This window comes from Lepisosteus oculatus, chromosome 27 (genome assembly GCF_040954835.1).
Source record: "Lepisosteus oculatus isolate fLepOcu1 chromosome 27, fLepOcu1.hap2, whole genome shotgun sequence".
NCBI lineage: Eukaryota > Metazoa > Chordata > Actinopteri > Semionotiformes > Lepisosteidae > Lepisosteus > Lepisosteus oculatus.
The window spans coordinates 3,517,458-3,531,692 of record NC_090722.1 but is presented as its reverse complement, the minus strand read 5'-3'; the positions used below and the strand labels follow the sequence as shown (position 1 = coordinate 3,531,692).

General features: G+C 54.1%; 1 protein-coding gene across 2 annotated transcripts in view; it reads right to left on the bottom strand.

Annotated features, from left to right (window-relative positions):
* The window catches only part of gatad2b (GATA zinc finger domain containing 2B), a 48,673-nt gene that overhangs the window by 14,846 nt on the left and 19,592 nt on the right, over positions 1–14,235 (bottom strand). For both annotated transcript variants that reach the window (XM_069184687.1, XM_015336695.2), the window contains exons 2-5: positions 5,662–6,066; positions 1,765–1,894; positions 1,105–1,236; positions 434–565 (exon numbers count right to left, since the gene is read on the bottom strand). In XM_069184687.1, coding sequence (XP_069040788.1) covers positions 434–565; positions 1,105–1,236; positions 1,765–1,894; positions 5,662–6,065 — 798 coding nt within the window. In that variant the 5' untranslated portion in view covers position 6,066. The remainder of the gene's footprint in view (positions 1–433; positions 566–1,104; positions 1,237–1,764; positions 1,895–5,661; positions 6,067–14,235) is intronic.

Genomic DNA, 14,235 nt, shown 5'->3' with positions numbered 1-14,235 from the left:
CCACAGGCCAGGGAGGGACAATTGAACAGCTGACAATCTCAGAATACAGGGGAAAACCCAAGCGTAAAATTGGTTAATAACTCCCTGGTGATTCCTGCACTTGGTTTCTATCCACATGTCTCCCTTTAAGACGTAAGCAATCTTTTTAAAAATTCATCCTCATCAAGTGAAGCATCCAGGGTTGTCTGCGTTTTGGATGCCATCTCTAAATTGTGCCAGGCATTGCACTGGTGCTTCCTAAAAGGCGTACCTACATATAACGCTCAAGGAGCAGATGTTGCGTTCAGCTCATGGTGCTCCGATGCACTGGGGGGCGTCACTGGGTAAGAGGAGGACTGACCTGAGGGATGGCGGCTGGCTGTGGCTGCTCTGCGCTGGTCTTTAACGACCCCAGTGCAGGACCTGCTCAGAACTCGGAAGCTAAAATACTGACCGGGACCGTCCGGAGGCCGTGCGCGTCGCTGGCGTGCAGGGCGGGCCGGGGGGGCAGCTTGGCCTGGCCCTGCTGGGAGCTGTGGACGGGCGAGGGCTGCACCGCCGAGGGGGCATTCTGGACCACGGGCACCTGGGGGGAGAGAGACGGGCATGAGCCTGCAGGCACACCGAGCAAATCATAACCCTGACACGTCCATGTCAAAAAACGTGACTGGGGGAAATAAAAGTGCATTTAGAACTGCTCTGGACTCATATCTCACCTGGTAGCTGTAGGCTCTAGCCTCCCATTTCAGCATGACAACAGTCCTAAGCACAAGGGCAAATAACTCCATCTCCAAAGAGGGTAAGATTGATATCGCATTCCCAGCCCAAGTAATGGGGATCCCCTCCGCCACCACCAGTCTATTAGTGGGGAGGAGAGCAGAGTGATGAAGCCAGTTCAGAGATGGGGGTTATTAGGAGGCCGTGATGGGTCAAGGCCAGGGGGGAAATTTGGGAAGGACACCAACACTTTCGGCAATGAGCTGATCTGCTCCGTGTGCCCATGTGGGGTCGCCCTCTCTGGGGCGCTCGTTTCAAATGCTAGCTGAAAACGCAGGCGCTCTGATCTAGGGTCTCCCAGCGCTGCTGGGTAAGGTCAGGGGTCGGGGGTCGGGGGTCGGGGCTGACCTTCTGCACCAGGTTCTCCTTCTGCAGCTGACTCTGCCGCAGCTTCTTCAGCAGGACCAGGCGGGCCTCCTCCAGCCTCAGCTCCTCCCGCAGGGCCTTGATCACCTGCTGCCGCTCCTCGCCCGTCTTGCCCTGGGGGGGGGGGGGGGGGGGGGGGACACAGACACCGTCAGGCTGGGCCGGCACGCCGGCGGGGGGGGGGGGGGACAGAGACTCGGAGTCGCCAGGAGACGAGGACAGAGCGAGACACACCCAGGGGGGTGCATTATGGGAAAGGCAAAAAAAAAAAGATATGAACCATTTTCTCAGCAGCTCAAAAGCTCAAATCACCAGCCCCCAGTACTTGTAGCGCAAGAGGGAAGTAATCATGCCTGCATGCATTTCAGGCACTTCATAGCTGTCAAGGAGCAAGAGAAACCAGGTAGTGCTGTGATCAAGTCTGCTCCCTTTTGTGCTTGGTATTGTGCGGGGAGGACAAGATCATGCGTCACGACTGCATGCAGTCATGACTCACACGGCAGGGCTCTGCCGGCTTAGACCTGTTGTATTAAAAACGATCTGCTGACTCGAAGATCAAACGACTCCACAGACCCCACCCTCCCCCACTCCGATAAATGTGAGATCATGTGATGAACACGCGGGGGCTCCTCTCTCTCGTACCTTGAACATCTCCACGTTGGCGGCCCGCAGGCGCTCCTCGATCCGGGAGGAGCCGCGGGGGCTGGACGCCTCGTTGTCGGACAGGACGATCACGTCCGGGGAGGGGGTGCGGCGCTCGCGGTCCAGGTCACTGAGGGGGGGGGGGGAGGGAGAGACGACGATCAGAGAGACGCCCCCCGTGCATCACGACCGCTGCCCCACCCCGACCTGTCGGACACCCCGATCCTCCTTCACCGCTGCCTGGCCTCGCGTCCAGACCCCCAGCCAGCGGCTCAATCCGCCTGCGGAACCAGGACCCCTCTGGGAGCCCACCTTCCCAGTCGGCCACGCGGGGAGCCGGCCTTCGGGCACCAAGCCTGACTGTCCACCAGCAGACCCCAGCTTCCCGATGGAACAGAGACTCCCTGATATCGGTCTCCCTTTACCCCTCAGATGTAACGATCGGCCCCCTCAAACTCCGACAACAGCATGCAGGGGAGACTGCACTGCCCTCTGGGGCCACAACAGCCATCAGTATTGAAAATCAGCCTGGTAGCACTGTCGTAATGGTGCGCCTGGAAGCTGATCACCAAGACAGCCAACATAAGTACCCCCAGCACATAACAGGTTCATCTCCGACAACCTCCGACAGAAAGGGATTTTAAACCATCTAAAGATTTTTTCCTCCAATATGGAGTTCAGCCATTCACCCAAAGATCTGAGATTCCGATATGTACAAGATGGGTCTTTCTGTGGCACCCTAAGCAGCCTCCTCACTAAGACCGGCCTGGCGACTCTGAAAGCAGTTATTCAACACTAACCCCCTCTTCACAGCAACAGCAGAGGAGCTGTGAAGCGGACCTTTACCATCAGCTCTCAAAAAAGTGGAGCTCTCCAAATGGAGTCCGAGTGGAAACGCCCTGGGAGAGCCAGTGAGGAAGGGGGAAGGATTTCAGAGTCCCATAGGATTCAGTACTTCCACTGCATCGAAGAATCAGCATATACACACACACACACTGGGCGAGTCGGAGATAAGGTGCTCATGATTTCATTTCATGTCTGCGTTGCATTTCCTGTTTGTGCTAGCTTTCTTTGTGTGTTAATTCGGTGATAACCTTACTGTTACCGCACAAAGCAATCATTGCATTAATACGCAACGTATGTTTTCAAGACTGTAAATCGCGATGGATGAGGGCTGCCTGCTGAGCAAGCTACACCTACAAGGGTGTCCCTACTCCAACTCTCATCGCGCTTTCCAAAGGACTGCACAGAAGTCAAACTGGCAGGGAGCATGCTTCTTCTGTCTCAGGCAGACTCCAATTATGGGAGGTTTAAAAAAAAAAAAAGGAAGCAGCTATAGTTTAACTTCCACATTGACAGGGAAGAACCCCCCCGCCCCCTATTTTTACCGCACCAGACCGCGTCAATTAATCTTCGCTTCTGCTCTGATCGTTAGCTAGGCCGGTCTAAGAAACTAAGCCCACAGGAGTACAGAATTGCCTGGGGAAAATAAAAAAGGATCTCAACTCCTGCTTTCAGAAATGGCTCTTCTGTTGCTTTCTCCAGCTTCAGAAACTGCATCCCCATGAGAGCATGTTGCTCTCCTCCTCTTAACCTTGCGCGGGAGGAGAGCAACATGCTGGGTGCAGAGAGGGGCAGGACATCAGCATCTGTCCTCCGAGACAGATCACCAGCAGCTACTGCCTCATCACCACAGGGGAGGGTGGTCAGCATTAGGAGCCCACAGCGAGAGAGGTCCCCACCGACACAAAGCGCAAGAACTCGCTTTATTTAAATGTACGGAAACACACATGCAGCTCTCTGGACACACGAGAAAAGAGAGCACTCCATGTAGTCCAAGCTTTGGCTGTTCATAGTTAATAATTCATCCCAGGATCCTAGCCATCCACCTTTGAAAGAATTATGGTTATCGGCTTCAAACACAAGGCTGGGCAGCTTGTTCCACACTCCCACAACTCTCTGCGTAAAGCAGTGCCTGCTATACCGAGTTTTAAATGCACTTCCACTTCGTTTCCACTTGAGGTGCCTGATGTGTTCACTCTGAGGAGGTCCTCAGGGCTGAACGCCGCCTTAAATGACACACTCCAAACACAAGAGTGTCTTCTCTCCAAAAGGCAGCCACAGGACCAGAATGGAAAGGAGGAACATCGCTCTGCTGACAAAAGCTCCCCATCCAATCACTCTCAATGGCAGAAAAGGCCAATAAAGCCTTTCTCCGTGGGGAAGAAGCAAAAAAAAAAAAAAAAATGTGCATTCGTATTTCTGGGTCTAAGATTAGCACTGCCCGTTAGGCTGGCTTGAAGGTTTACTGCCCAGTCTAACCTCAGGGGTAACGATATCATAGTTTCAACCTGACCATTGAACCTCACGGCTCACCCAGAGCCAGAAACGACACAAATCCCTCTCTTTCTCATCGCTGAGATGAAAATAAAAGCATCACACTTTTTTTTGCACAGCGGTTCTGAGAATTCTGATCACAGATGGGGCACTGACTCTCCTCTTGGCTTGAACGGAGCATCGTGTCATATCTGGGCGAATACGAGCCAGTGCTCACCAGATCCTAAATTCTCCAGGTGGAACCTTAAACCCATTCCTGTCTGGAAGTATTTGACGAGAACAGGAAATCCAGGAACAAAACAGACCCTCACTGACAATCCGAGAGGGTGACCAGTTTTGCTGATTAACTGGCAGAGCTTTTAAGAGACGCAGGGCAAAACTAACAGTACTGGATTTCTCTGTGGAATGAGAGAATCTCTAACAGACTCATTAAAAGTTGTGCCTTCTCCACTGTAACTCAATAACGCCCTTTTAAAGCAAACCAGCAGTTCTCTTTATTTTTCTTGCTTAATTCAGCTTATGTTTATATACATAAAGGTTATAAATGATAGTGTTCAGCTCATCTACCCTGTCAGGTAGTAAAGACCTTATTGATCCCAGAATTTCATCCAGCTGTGTCTTGCAGGAAACCAGGGTATCAGCCTGAACAACACAGCTTGCGTAGCTTGTTCCACACTCCCAACACTCTTTGTGTAAAGAAGTGCCACTTGCTCTTGGTTTCAATTAACTTTCATGTAGTTTCAACCTGCACCCTCTGGTCTGAATTTCACTCCTCATTGGGAAGAAGTCCCAACTGAAGTGCCCGATCAGTGCCTTTGAGGATTTTGAATAGTGAGGCTGGGATCCTTCATAATCTTCTCTATTGAAGACTATTGAAAACCACAGAATGCAACCAGCTGCTCTTCTCTGGACTGACTGCAGAACAGCAACATCTTTGGCTCGTAACGAGGCAACCAAAACTGAACGCCATTTTCTAAATTGTTTTCAATTGTAGACTTGACTACAGAGCCTAAAATACTTTGCCCTTTTCTATTGCTTTCCAACACTGTCTAGAAGGTGTCAACTTCAAAACCCCAGTCTTTTCCTGTGTGGGCTCTTCAAGCACATTCAACACAAAAACCTCACAGTAATAACCGCGGTAAACTGCCGCATCCACCACCGGGGCACGTGTGCCGAAGTTATGACAACAAAACTGAGCTTGGCGCCCCGAAATTAAAGCCTTATTTAACCAAGAAAGGCAAGTGAGAAACCCCTGATTTCCAGTGACAATACCCATTTACACAGCAGGGCGCTTAGTGAGAGAACTGGCTCACGTTCTGGGATTCGAACCCACAACCCCACCAGGGCTTAAGCGCTATGTCACAGTGTGGCGCTAAGCAAACTGAAGCGACAGGGGGCTTTGCCCAAGGTTTCTGCCCTCTTTCAGACCTGTGTGGCACTTTGCTGACTGAACACCCCCCCTGTGAAGATGCTGGGGGGCGCAAGCTAGGTGTGATCTGGTGTCCCTCTGCCTGCACAGCAAGCCTGAAGTTCTGCATGCGACCACCAGGGGGCACTCACCCACGCCGGGCACTCATGTCCACGGGCTCGTCGCCCATGTTCTCCTTCCCGACCTTGGCCCCGCCCCCCCGGGGGTCGCCATGGCCACCGCCGCCGCTCCTCAGGCTGCCGTTCAGCTTCTCCTCGTACCCGCCGCCGCCACCGCCGCCGCCCACGGAGCCGGACCCCGCCCCCAGGCCGGCCTTGGCCTCGCCCAGGACTCCGCCCCCGGCCACGCCCCCGGCCTCCATGCCCGCCAGGTCCTTGCGCTTGAGCAGGGCCAGCATCTTGAGGCGCTCCATGGCCTCGTGGCCCTCCATCTTCAGCCGCTTGGCCAGGGCCTCCTCGCGGTCCCGCTCCTCGGCCGGCTCCAGGCCCCGCTTCATCAGGCCGAGCCGCAGGGCCTCCTCGCTCCGGTGCTCCATCCTGCAGGGGGGGTGGAGAGAGAGAGAGAGAGGTCAGCAGGCGTCTCCTGACTCGACCAGCGTGGGGGACGCCACATCAGCTCGCTGCACGCCAACCACAGGGCTAAACTGGCTGCAGCAGGGGTTGGGGTCTCCTCCCTTTTGTGCTAGGTGTTAAACACCCCCCCCACACACACACACACCCACTCTTGTCTCGGTAAACAATTCATGAAGAGTCAATGAGCAGGACACCTGCTGTGCACGGAATAAAAAGATGAAATATGGCAACGACAATGACTTCCACCACTGGGGCACACACCACCAGAGCTGCGTCTGACATCTCAGCCCACAAGACAGCTCACAGCAGGCGAGGAGCCGCTGAGGTACGGCCGAGGGCTTCAGGCTCCTCCTGAGAAGAGTCTGCCTTAACCACCGGACCGCCCAGCTTCACACCTCATGCGGACACGCCCATATTGCACACAGGTAAGAATACGGGGTCACTTTACCCAGCTCTCCTGTGTCATGTACAGGCCTCGGCTGCTAATCGCGAACACACTACTCTAAGCCAAGGTGAAAAGTGAACAGCAAGACGCATTTGTTAAGAAGACAAACGCTACAAGTCCCTTTGCACGCTGTATTTAAAGGCTCCTTGTGCCAATACTGGGCAGTGGTTATTTAAGGCCTCTCCCGAGACTGTCCACCCCTGGGGTCTGCTGGAACCCGTGTGCACGCCCGGCAGACCCAAGCACAGCTGACGCAGCCGCCAATACGGCGAGGGCTCTGGGGCCCCGCGCGCTTCCACCAGCCCCGGAGAGAAATCCGGCTGCTGGAAAGATCGCCACCGAACAACGATCGCCAACAAGAACAACGATAGGCCAGGAGGCCGTAGGACGAAACCCGCATCTCTGTCCGTCAAGCTGGGCCCGGGACGGCGCCACTCCAGCTTCCACAGGACCGCGCCGAGAAGCAAGCGGATCCTGCAGGAGGACCCTCGGTCTCCAAAACTGGCTCCATCACTCTGCTCTCCTCCCCCCCGGGGAGCTGGTGTGTGGGGCAATTATGATAAAAACCCCCCAGTCCACTCCCAACCCCACTACCCCCCCAAGAGGATTTCCCCAGGATGAGGGCACCATTCCCTGCCATAACGGTCTGGACGCCCTGATGAATAATTCAGGCCTCTGAACCCAACAGCTAGAGCCCACTTGCCAGGATACTACAGCTTGGCTTGACATCAGAACAATAAGACTCCAGCCAGTGTTTAAAAGCCTAAAGTTAATGGGTAGATGAAACTTCCCACCACTAATTCCAAATGCCACGGGTGCTTTGTAAGTGTGAACCAGGATGTTTGCTCATTCTAAAAACATTCATCCACCCATTTTGTAACTGCTTTTTCCCCAACACAGGCTTGTGGGGGAGTCGGCGCCTCTTCCTGCCAGCCATGAGCCAAAGGGCAGGCTACATCCTGGATGGGACGCCAGTCCATTGCAGGGCACAAACTCACACCAGGGCCAATTTTCCTGTCTCTGGACTGTGGGAGGAAACCCTAGTGAACACAGGGAGAACAAACTCAGCACAGGGATAGCAATCAATTATTTTAGAAAGCGCCTTTAAAAGTAGCTTCTCGGAGGGCTTTATAGCAAGAAAAAAAAAAGAGAGGAGATAACAGGATTAGCATAATTAAAAACAAGGGGTTTAAAATGTAGAAATTGATGCTAGGGGCAGCACACGCGGACATCAATTGAATAAAAGCCCGTCTGAAGAAATAGGTTTGGAGTCTGGATTTGAAAGCAAAAGCAATTGAGCCCCAGCGCTATGAGGTGGCGATGCTGCCCCCTGTGCCACCATGTCGGCCCAATCTAAAAACAGTTCAGGACACAGTTTTACAAGGGCTGTATGAAATATGTTCACTCGAAATCTAAAACTCGGCATAGCAATTCTGGATCTCCTGGGAAAATTCTCCTCGTCTAAAACAGTCGACACTGGGACAAATTCACTGGGATGGCACTGGGACGAATTCACTCGTGGCAGTGAACTTCAGGGACAGGAGAAGCTGGGGAAACATCACCCCTATCACAGCCTCAGAGGAAGACCACCCTGTCTGAAGGGACAGAAAGGAACTAACTGCATTTCAGAACCTATGGAAGATGGGCCCAAACCCTATTCAAGGTGTATGCTTCCTGCAAACAGAAACCTGATTTGGTTTGGGGGTTCCTCATATTTTGGCCAGTGGGCGTGCATGTAAAGCATCATGGCAAAGCTACTGAAGCAGAAAGGATGTGTCAAATTCAATTCGCAGGTGCCCCTGTACTAATGTTCACGCGGAAGGAGAGGGGGGTATTTTAGGCCTAGAATATAGCTACAGGACACCCAGTAAAAATATACGCAGGTCTACAAAAAGGACAGAGACCTAGAGGAGCTAATACAAGCATAGCAGACACACCCTGCAAAGTTAAATAATCCTACACAATCAAAATCGCCTACATCACAGAGCCCATGAAGATTCCCACACCACACACACACCACATGAGGAAGAGCTCACTCTCTACAGAAAGAGCCGGAAAAATGCAGCCAGAAAATTAATGCCTGGTTTGCGCAGCTGGGCTCTGAGGTCGTCGCGCACAAACTGCGGGCAAACCAACTACTTGAATCCGAAACGGCAAACTTCTCCCGACATGAATAACGTTTCCTTAGCACCTGCATCCGAAATCAAAGAACACAGGATAAGCCGACTGGTTCTGACCCGGATACAGGGCTGGAGGTGCAGTTCTTCACTGTGACGACAGTTCTTGGTCTCGGTAACCTGTGCCGGTGTCACGACGCTGCATGGAAGTCTGGCTCAATGCGCACAGGATAACAGGGGCCCCATGAGCAGAGATCAAACAGAGCTCTTAACTGAAGGTCAAGAATTCCTTAAACCAGCATTCAAGGACAGGAAAAGACATGCAGGTCACATGCATGAAATGCCCTGTGAATTATGTGGATTATTCTTATTTTAAAACCTGGCCGGTCTACCGGGACTGAGCTGGGGTTGCAATTGGCTAAGAACTCCAGACGGGAATGGGTGGGAGATCCCAGAAGGGAACCTGGGAACCTGGGGAGAACGTGCAAACTCCACCCAGCCCAGTGCCAGGGGGTGGAATCAAACTGGGCACTGCGGACCCGCGTGGCACAGCGGCACCGACAGCCTCTCCAATCGTGCTGCTGGGTTCTACGCGAGCTATAGAGATAGCTAATTAATTTTGTGCTGGGCAAACATGCTCTACAATATCTAAATGTATGGTAACAAGTAAAAAAAAAAACATCTCAAAAGTTGTAAAGCAACGTTTGTCACCCTGACTCCTCTCTCGACCCTTGCCAGCTCAGGACGTGATCTTAAGAAACAGGAACCTGCAAATTAAACCTGGAGGAGAATCACTACCTTGCTCGAGACAACACACTAGCTTCTCCAGGCATAGCAGTCAAGATGAGGAACCCACACTGATGGATGCATATTAAGGGGATGAATATTTATGAGCTCTCACCATTTCACAATGCCAGGAGGCAGAATTCACACCGACCTCTTAAAAAACAAAACACTCCACTACACTCAAAGCCATTCCTTCTAAAACCTATATTCCTAAATAACAAGTCATTTTAACATGAATTCAGCATTACTACTTATATAAACAGTAGCTAAGCACAATACAAGACAATGGCATTTCTAAAAAAGTTTGGAGCAATCAGGATACATGCGATTTTTAGAATTCCCTGCTTGAATCCCATTCCGATGCACATGGAACCACTCCGACACTTGCTCGGCTGCCCCGCGACTTGACCGTCCGGGCTGGGAGGGGTCATCTGCCTCCCTGCATGCTGTGGACGTGTGGCCTGTTTGGCCACCAGCGTGCACCAGCGTGCGGTGGCTCACTTCTTGCATGAGCGCCCAGGCTGCCAGCCCAGACGCGCCAGCGTGAGGGAATTAATCACGCTCGTGCTCAGGGCCTGCAGAGCGCCGGGCCCGGCCTCGTGCGTGAATAATGCGTGTGTGTGTGAGCGCGCGTGTACACGCGTGTCTCTTCCGCCCAACACGCATGATCGGTGCATGCACGCCCAGGGTGAATATCCGGCTAGCGGAGACGGCCAGCAGCGCAGGAACACTCCCTGTTGAAGGAGGCCTGGTTAGAAATGCCATTATGCTGACTGGTGAATGAAATGCATTCCCTCCATATTTCACTCCTGGGCCTCGGAGCTTTTAACATACCAGGCTGTCATGATCCTAACACGCCCCACGAATTCAGGGTCTGGTTACAAACAAGCCCTTCATCAACCCAAAGCTTACTGAGCTAGCTTGATCTGTACATCCCCATAGGATTTCACAAGGATGAGGATATAATTGCCTGTGCTGTTTCAGAAGCACCCCCGCCAAGAAATCCCACCAATCGGAGCCCTGGTCAGTCCGTTCTCACACTGTTGAGCGACCGACTGCTCGTCTACAGCAGTCTCGCTACCACCTTCACAGGTGGCCAGGTAACGAATACAGAGCAAGTGTCCATTAACGACTTTCTAATAAGAGTAGTTCAGGTTGGGCAAGTAATGGGTTTATTCCCTGCTGAAAAGAGAAGAAAGAAAACACAACATTTCGGCCATGGGGCCTTCTTCAGGTGTGGCGCACTTTACACAAAGGGTGGTGGGGGTCTGGAACAAGGCTGGAAAAGGCTGGGACAGCCACCTCGCCGTGGAAACTCTTGTTCTGAAGACGTTCACTTTCCCACAACGGCAAAGTGAAAGGGACTGCGAGCAGACGCACATACGCCCTCCCGCTGACGACACGGGAGAGGAGCTCCACCCCCGCGGCCTTCGGCGCGGCGTGGACTCAAACGTCCCGACGCGCACCGCAAGAGTCAGTTAGAGCTGCAGAAGAAAAAAAAAACCAACCTGAAGATTTGCATATTTCTTTAGCGGAGCTCGAGGTAAAACGTTGGGGCAGCTCCATCAGCAGCCCAGGCTGGTGCTCTCTCCCACAGAAACCCGCGGGGGGTGGAAAGCAACCCGACAGGGAAAGCCTCCGTGCCTGCAGGGCAGGCGAACCCCCCACCACCCCCTGACGAGCTGCGAGTGCCTTCGCAAATTAGATCTGTGCCACACTTAGCACATCAGGCACTACTTTGACGCTGCATCTGTCTCTTCACACAAAAGGCACAAGAAGCAGGAAAAGGCCGTTCCTGTTTTGCTGGGATTGCTGCAGCCTACAGTCTCGTGAGCCGTAAAACCTGAAACTGGCTTGGAGTGCTGTGCAATGGGAGTCCCAGTTTCTGCATGGCTTTAGCTTGTCCTAACGCGCACACACACACACCAGAGCAGACCAGAGCAGACCAGCCTGGAGCTCCAGGGAGGGTGGCGTGCCCAGATCACACAGTCCACAGGGGCGGCAGAGGGCATTTTGGAGAAGGCAATGGAAATCCAGCAGCCGAGGCAGCACAGAACCACGCCATCCACCCGGGCCGGGCCCGTCTGAGCCGCGGCCCGGCCTGGCGTGTCCCGAGGGGCTGGGCTAACGAAGGCCAGGCCGCAGGTCCAACCCGAGCCCGGGTAAGCGGCGCCAGCTGACCCGACCCGGGAGCTTGGCATCAGGGGCGAGATTTCTGGACTCTGGGGAAACTTCTGTCTCAGACCTGGAAAGCTGACCCCGCCAAAAAAAATGTCAACAAAGATTACATTAAAAATGGGGGTGGGGGGTAGACGCAGTTGTGAGACCCCTCGCCGCTGGAGACGGGGCGGTCTCTTCAGAGCCCTGCGCGACGCTCAATTTCTTCCCCCCTGCCACACGAGAACACGCATCCTGCCCTCTCTGTAAGGTTTTAAATCTATAAACGTCACCCATTGGGCCGAAATAGACCAGAAAAAAAAAAACAATTTCCCTGAACAATAAGCTCAGCAGCTTTCTTTATGAAGCTCAGAGCCACAAGTGGCTAGCGCCCCACCCTTCGTAAAACAGAACAGACGAATCCGGGCCAAACAGCCCTGCGATGACACATAAGCAGGTGGGGTGGGTATAATTAAAGTCAAATACCTCATACGACAAGCATGGCAGCCCCACACACAGACACGCAAATAAAAAAAACAGCTAGTACCACCGCCACCAAAACAGAACCACACCAGGGACAGTGATTTATGCCCGAGCCATCCTGTAGAGGCGGCCATGATTTTTTTTTTTGCCGTTTCCTTCGGTTTGGGGAGGAGAAAGACGCCCACAGCCCCAGACCCCGACGAGACCTCCCAGCGCCGCCACCCACCGCGAGGGAGAGCGCGCCAATGAGAGCTGCCCCCCCCGCCGCCTCCCCAACCCCCCCTTACATAATATACTGACTGGTCCCCCTGGCCGCTGCAGGAGCCAGACTCGCCGCCCCCGGAGAGAGAGAGAGAAACACACCGGCACCACGCTATACCACAGGGGGAGATGAGAAAAAAAAGACTGTTTCCCACTCAAACGTGAGGATTGGGCGCGATTTTCTACCCACTTACTCCGTTCCACCCCTCCCCTCTCTCTCTCTCTCTTCGCTTTTGTTTCTGTCTGGCGAGGAGGAGGAGAAACGACGAGCTCTCACTCGAGCCGATCCCGCACGCCATCATTTTAGACTGAGACTCCGGAGCTCCGGGTCTCCAACACCCCCCGCGCGTGCGTGAGGGACCGCGAGCTCACAGCCCCGCACGAGGGACGAAAAGCAACCGGCGCGGAGGCGCTCGCCCGCCAAAACCCCACGCGAGTCACCCCCAACCCCCAACCCCCCCCCCCCGCCTTGTGAACCTCAATTTGTCACAAAAGAGCGAACTACCCCCCAACAGCCGGACCCCCCGAACCCGCAGAGGTCAGGCTCCGATCCCCCCCCCCAAAAAAAAAACTTCCCTCAAAGCTCCCCCCCTCACTGAAGAGGTGGCTAAAGCCCAGGAGGAACGAGGAGCGCGTGTGGGGCGCACAGACACCACGACCGAGGGGCCTGTCAGCCGTTCTCGAGGAGGCGGCGCCCTTAAAGCATGCCAACACCCCCCCCACCACACACACACACTGCCAGCCCCCTCCTCCCCCTCCCCCTGAGGGAGTCGGCCTTCACACACACACACACGCTCGCTCTCAGACTGTGCGCCTCACGCCCCAGCTCCTGCGCTCCGCACCCTGTAAAGACAACAGCCCCCCCGCCGCCGCAGAGAGCCGGGCCCTTGGGGGCGCTTGAGGTCAGACACAAGGTCCCGGGTTCGATCTTCACTCGCTCCGCTATGGGGGTTTCACTTGTTGACTTCCAGACGTCCACTAAAGAAATCAAGAGGCAGCAGTGTCCCCCCCATCTCTAAAAATACACCGCTGCTTGTGAACTCCTTTATATACACACACGTCTATTTTTTTGGCAGCAGCTGAATTCCTGACCGGTCATCCTTTTCTTTTTTGGGGGGGTTTTACAGTAAAGGAGACCGACAGTATCCAAGTTTTCTGCCTGAAAACCGAGCCGCCTGCCTCCGCCCACAGCGAGCTTGTGGCACAGTAGGCGTGATACCACCCCCACCCCCCCCCCAGAGGTACCCCCTGACCTCTTCCTGAGGAACAAAAGAAAATAAACAAGGCCGCTCAGGCCCCGAGTGCCTGCTGACCACGTGCGTCACTGCGGTGCGGAAGATGTGGGCAAGTTGTTGTTGTTTTTTTAATTGTTCTGCTGGAATAGGTCAAAGGGCAGCGCACCACGCTCCCCCCCCTCCTCCTCCCCCTCACCCCCTCCCCCCCCCAAAAAAACCTCAAAACCACAGCTGGGCGCAGAATTCCTTCTCTCCCATCCCCCTTCCCGGCCACGTTTTTGTCTTTCCTATTCCTGAACGGCACGCGCGGATCTGGAGAAACCCCAAGTCCGACAAGTCGGTCGGACCCCCCAAGACCAACGCTCTCGGACCCGGGGAATTCTGGGAAGGCAGGAAGTGCACAGCAACAGGTATCTCGGTTCAGCTCCCTCACTAAAAAGACCCTTTTTGGTGAAGCGATGAGGTTCCCCCCCCCCACCCCATACCCACTGGAGCCAGCCGACATTACCCGTTAGGCACAGGTAAGACCTGCAGAGCCCCCCCCTTCGGAAACCACCGGCTGTTGGCGTTGTATACCCTGACCACATACAGAACTGACGAGCTCTGCTCCACTAGTCTTCATGGCTGCAACTCAAGACTCCCAACACCC